General features: G+C 44.5%; 1 protein-coding gene across 2 annotated transcripts; it reads right to left on the bottom strand.

Annotated features, from left to right (window-relative positions):
• Positions 1-241: 241 nt before the first annotated feature.
• Positions 242-5,692, bottom strand: rnf167 (ring finger protein 167). Of its 2 annotated transcripts, none has more exons than XM_061804040.1 (10): positions 5,560-5,692; positions 4,485-4,608; positions 4,321-4,398; positions 4,076-4,213; positions 3,912-3,999; positions 3,732-3,822; positions 3,534-3,639; positions 3,204-3,297; positions 2,411-2,491; positions 242-2,104 (listed from the first exon to the last, which is right to left on the bottom strand). In XM_061804040.1, exons 2-10 carry the CDS (start codon positions 4,587-4,589, stop codon positions 1,683-1,685), a joined length of 1,203 nt encoding a protein of 400 aa, XP_061660024.1. In that variant the 5' UTR covers positions 4,590-4,608; positions 5,560-5,692; the 3' UTR covers positions 242-1,682. The 2 variants fall into 2 exon arrangements, with proteins under 2 accessions (XP_061660024.1, XP_061660023.1); XM_061804039.1 differs by having other exon boundaries at positions 5,192-5,643.
• Positions 5,693-5,797: the final 105 nt, after the last annotated feature.

The raw sequence follows: 5,797 nt of genomic DNA, 5'->3' as shown, positions 1-5,797 counted from the left end.
CCTGCAGCCCGGAGTGTAAACTGACGCCCCCAGTCATGTTTAAATCAAAAATGCAAAAATGTTCATGTGCTGCAAATAATTGTGGTCACTCAAATTGACCGATTAATTCATATTTAGCCTGACGTGATGTCAGTGAGAAAAAAAATACATCTTTCTATGTAATGTAAATTTTCTCGACTAGAGTGGAATTAGGGCTAAATAAAAAAAAATTAAAAAAAAACAGCAAGTCACAAAATTTCCTTCATTTTCAATTTAATCTTCCATTGATGAGGGATTAAATACCTGCTTCCCGTTGACTATGACATCATCACCATCATCACATTTTCATTATACAACATCAAAATGTATGAAGTCTGATGAGCATAAATTGTAAAAGAAAGAAAATGTGGCATTCAGAGATTCATCTGTTAAAATTAATCTGCATTTTTTTTTAAAAGCAAGTTATTGTAGCAGGCCAGACAGGCAAACAAGAATGTCAGTAAATTAAATAGGAAATGGTTAAACGTGAACGTAATGTTTAAATGGACAAAGCAATTACTTTACGATGCGAGTACACACAAATGGGGAAAAAAAATCGGAATTCCTTCTTTGACGCCCGGGAGAACGCCGACGACGCACACTTCCACGTAATCAAGCGTAGAACAGAAATGACAGAGAAACACCATATTTAGAACAGATATCCCATCCGTGACTACAATCTCAAATGGAAAGCGGAAAATGGATTCACACCAAGCAGCCAACCAGTCTGTTAAAAATGTGCTCGCACTTTTACATTTTGAATCATAAACTGTGTCGAGCGCACCCAGACCAACGGAGGGGAACGTGACACAAAATGTCTTCTTGTGTGCGCAAAATATGGATGACTAACACTCTCCATTGCTCACACTCATGGAGGTGAAGGACTTCTATTACATTCAAAAAAAAAAAAAAACAATAGAAAGAACATACACTTGAGACAAAAACTAGGAGTGTACAAAGAGGCCAAAGTAAGGCAAAGTGTTTGCCACTACTTGAAAATATTTCCAACTTCCATTACACAAACAGTTTGTGATGCCATGAAGAAATTGCAGAAGCGAACAAGCGACCGCACCCGTGGAAAAATCTCGTCACGCGTGTTTCTCTGACCGTATTAAAGTAAATCGTGACGCACCGGCGGGATGGCAAAGTTGGTTTTCTTTTCAAGTCAGCGGTTTTCATGAGTTAGAAAAAGCTGTGGTTGATAAGGGTCCAAAAATATTAGCGGGGGGGGGGCAGGATACTTGACAAAAAACATTTATACTTGAAGAACACTATAACTTCAAAAGCCACCCTCCCTGGCCACAAACTATATTTTTGTGTGTATTCATATATATATATATATATATGGATAGAGATATCCATTCTTGTGTAAGAAAATCTAAAGTGTGCAATACAAGACAGATGAAGGGGACGGACGGACTAAAGCGCTGAAAGGAATCAGGATGCAGAGAAGACGGCGTGCGATTCCTTCTCTCGACATCGCTTCAGTTTTGAGCTCAGCATTCACCCAATCGGTGACTTCCTACTTTCAATCGTTGCATTTGCGGCGCAGATTTCGATACGCGTCCATCGCTAATGACGCTTTTTAGACAAAAGGGATCCATTCGCGTGTTGGTAAAATTGCCGACTTTTGAGCGGGTTAAGTCAAGCCGCCGGCCCCGCCCTCAGACGTGCGCCGCGGCCCCCCCGATGAGCCGAGCGGCGTCTCCGTCGACTTCGCCCGCGTCATCATCGCCTTCTGAGTCCGTGTCCTCCTGGGGCGAATAGTAGCCTTCCAAACCCAGGACGGAGGAGTCGCTGTGAGCCGGCGAGGCCACGCACTGAGCGGTGGTCACCGTCGTGGCGGAATAGGCCCCCGGGCCCGCGGGGTCGGAAGCGCGCAGCAGAGGCGTGCGCTCCGAGTCCGCCTCACCCTCCGTCCCTTCTTCTTCTCCTTCTTCTTCTTCTTCTTCTCCACGGGCTGCGCTTTCCTCGTCGGACTCGGACTCCGAGTGCTCCGGGTTGCTGCGGGTGACTCGCTGTTTGCACACGGGGCAGGTTTTCTTGGTCTGGGTCAGCCACGGGTCCACACACTTGCAGTGGTAGGCTAAAAAAAATAAAAATAAATAAAATATTTTGGAGTTGAGGACAGCCTCTGGGAAGGACACCCCGACGTGGCGTCACATCGTAGGACGATGCCATTCTCGTCGAGGGACCGTCACAATATTACTTCTGTCCCTCTAGCACTTTTTAGAAAATGGGGATTAACCTTCAGAAATTTTACCACGGCCTATCAAGTGAAATTCAAACGTTGAGCCAGTCTAAAAAAAGAAATCAGTCAGGATTGACGCCGCAAACCACAATCAGCTTCATATCCTGATGGAAAAAAAAAAAAAAAAAAGACACTATTTACCATGCGAACAGGGTAAAACCCGCAGTTTGTCTCCTTCTTCGTACTCGTCTAAGCATATGGCACACACGTCGTAGTCATCCCCTGAAATAAGAAGGAAAAAAGTATTAGTATTTTTTACAAAAATATGTGTGTCATTTTTATTTTGACGAGGTTTTACATGATCAGGATTTTAGAAGACGATCAGCCAGTTTTAAAAAACAACTATCCGATTAGAAGAAGGAGCAGCGAGTACTTTTAAAAGTACGCCAACATATCGTGTTGAGCATCGGTGACCACCAACACACCTTTTTTTTTCTCGCACCATTTTCTCCTTATCGCTGGTGCGGTCATCCCCGCGGGAACGAATGGAGCCGCTCGCATTCGAGTATCAAAGATAAAGCCCAACGATCGTAAAAAAAAAAAAAAAAAAAAAAAAGGCGGAATCGGAATACAAAACTTGATTGCAGTCATCTGACATAGAGCAATCGCAAAAGAGCAAATTTGTCTTGTTGTCTCATCCGCGCATCGTCTTCTCTCCCCCATGGAGCTGACATTTAAAACAACAAAAAAAAAAAAAACTTGTTTAAATGTGAGATATTCACAGTACTTATGTCAAAAGACACACAAAAAAATGGTATAAATACGATTCTATAAAAATAAACTAGCCTTTTGGTTAAAATGCGACATACACGACGGCGTCGGGGAGAAAACGTCTGTCACGGAGCCGATCAATGCGAATTATGACATCAAATCGAGCGGCAGAAAAAATGCCAATTATCGGCCGATCGAATGGGTGTAAAGTGTAGTTTTTCACCTTTGGTGAATTTGTGAGTAGGAATCCGCTTCAGTTGTTCCTTGGACAAGCGGTTTTTCCTCAGCCTCTTTCTGTGCTGTGCACAGCGTACAACCTGAATAAAAAAAATAAATCAAATGAAAACTATTTTTACAGATTCAATCACGTTGTGTTCTGCGTTTGGCGGGAGGCTACCGGACAAAATGTGCGCGTCAGGATTAGTGACTTGTATTAAATATTTTTCTTGTTGTTGTTTTTTTTTGTTAATTCGAGTTTGAACAAAATATCCTTCAAATTTCACAAAGTCATGTGAACAAAACGTAAACGTGTAGTGCCGACGACGATAGTTACCAAGATGATAAACATGACAAGGATGATCATGCCAACCACTCCGGTGAAGGGAATGAGGTAGTATGACAGTGGGAAAGCAAACTCTGGCTTGAGAATCACGTAGGCGCTGCAATTTATACAAAAAAAAAAAACAAAAAAAAAGCAAAGAATGCATCCAAAATTTGCAGGCTCGATAGCTATGCACGTTGCAACGCGTACCCTTGTTCTGGGATGATGAAATTCTTCAGAACTTGCGATGCGTAGTAGCTGGTAAACACAGAGGGGATGTCAATCTCCTCTGCGATACTATCTGAAATACACACACAAAAAAAAAAAAAAAAAAAACGGCAAAATAAGCTTCGTCGGCGGGAGAAGCCCGCGAATCTGTTCGCCGCTTACCGTTGCTGTAGTTCATATTGAGCAAGGAGTCCGAGTACATGTTGTGGACGATGGCGGCGCTGTAGCCGGCTTGCTGGGCATGCAGGACCTGGAAAAGGGTCCCGAGCGTGAATTCCACTCGGCGGGAGGAATCAGACGCCCCCGAGACGGCGGCCGTTACGAACCTTTCGATCGAAATTGCAATCGTAGCGTCGGATGAGCGCTACGAATTTGGTGATGTTGGCGTCATAAAACGGGGGCAGCGGAGGGGGGGGCTCGATTGTCGCGCAGCCGTTAAGAGGACGGGCCACCACCAAGAATCCCTTCAAGAGCGCAACAAACAGATTCAAGAAGTCGATATTCGACATGAGAAATAAACAGCACAATTTATGGCAAAGTAGTCACTGCAACAAACAAAGTGCCGCCTTACCATGATTCCTTCCTTGGGAAGCGGTGACCCAAACAGTGCCGGTAGATCCTCAAACAACATGGTGATATTTCTATAATGCTGCCAAGCCATTGAAAAAAGATGACATCAGAGTGCTTCTGATGGACCATACTCGGGTGCGCTGATGGCAGAACAATATTACTTACAGCGTAGATATATGCATGCGTGCTCAAGGGAGTTAAGCAGCAGAACGCGATGGAAAGGAGCGTCCAGTGCGCGCCCATCCACGGCCCACCGCCACCACCAAGCATCCTTCGAAAGTTGCTTGCACTTAAAAGACGAGAAAGAAGAAATTTGTGACTCCATCAACTAAAAACTGAAATGCGCTCAACGTGATTTACAAGGACAAAAATGGCAAGATATGACTAAACGTTCGCTGTCGAACAATCAAAAGGTATTTTCCCCCCTCCCTAAAACGTGACTGAAATTATGATACAATTATACTCCATGATGTGACAAATATGTGGAAAGACTTGATTTTGGCTGCTTGCAGGAGGAAGTGAGAACATCTGTAGCTCAGTGGTTAGAGCACCGGTTTGGTAAACCAGGGGTTGTGGGTTCGTATCCCACTGGGGCCTCCGCTCCCTGAGAAGGGCATCCGGCGTAAAAAAAAAAAAAAAAAAAATTGTGCCAAACATCATCTGAGATGACACGCTGCGGCGACCCCGAAAGGGGCAAGCCGAAAGAAACTTACTTACGGGAAGTAAGAACATCTACGAAAGCACAAATCAAATAGTTTCAATATCTCCAGGTTAAAGGTTCTGCAAATCAAGACGGCATTTGCAAGGCCACCAGTGTATTTTCTCCAAAACCCAGCAAGTGGTTTAGCATCGGTGGCTAGTTAGCTCCTTACCCCGCTCAGATGCTAATGTGACCGCACCGTTGCGTTGTTGAAATGGCTCCCAGACTTCTCCCTTTGCTCTCTCACATGTCACAGTCGACAATCGAGCGGCGGCCGAGGTCTTGAACAGTACCGATATCTGAGGCGCGATTTGTTTGGTTGTTTTTTTTTTTTTGTGTGTGTGTTTTGGTCAACGTTAGATAACAGTTAAATCCTCTACGCGACAAGAGTGCTCGACGTCTCAAACGCAGCACTTGCGCGCGTTATAGCATAAAGTCGGAGGTGTACAAGTAGGCGGTTTTGTTCATCTGTCGTCGACGACAACAACAACAACAACAAGAACAAAGATTTCCCGGCCGCCTGAAGTTGCTGCCACTTGCCACTTGGTTGCTTTGTTGGGTTGTTTGTTGTTACTGCTAAACTCGCTTCCTCCTCAGCGTCTCTTCTTCGTGTCACCGTCGCAACGTGACTCACCCAAGCATCACGCGCCACAGCGCCGCGAGCGGATATAAGTGGGAACAACAGTTGTGCCCTTCGTTCTCATTTTGATATCCTGCATTGAATTTTATTGAAATGGAAAGCCTGATACGTCCCAGTTTCAGGTTTCGCATCTCAGGT

The sequence above is a fragment of the Syngnathoides biaculeatus genome, chromosome 18 (assembly GCF_019802595.1).
Source record: "Syngnathoides biaculeatus isolate LvHL_M chromosome 18, ASM1980259v1, whole genome shotgun sequence".
NCBI classification, from domain to species: Eukaryota; Metazoa; Chordata; class Actinopteri; order Syngnathiformes; family Syngnathidae; genus Syngnathoides; species Syngnathoides biaculeatus.
This window is presented reverse-complemented; position numbering and strand designations above follow the sequence as displayed.

Excerpts from the sequence above, each read along its gene's own strand:
- rnf167 (XM_061804040.1), bottom strand. The coding sequence starts at position 4,589 with ATGCTTGGTGGTGGCGGTGGGCCGTGGATGGGCGCGCACTGGACGCTC. Across the intron at positions 4,000-4,075 it reads ATTGCAATTTCGATCGAAAG|GTCCTGCATGCCCAGCAAGC; the intron begins GTTCGTAACGGC and ends ACCCTTTTCCAG. Across the intron at positions 3,823-3,911 it reads CAATATGAACTACAGCAACG|ATAGTATCGCAGAGGAGATT; the intron begins GTAAGCGGCGAA and ends TGTGTATTTCAG.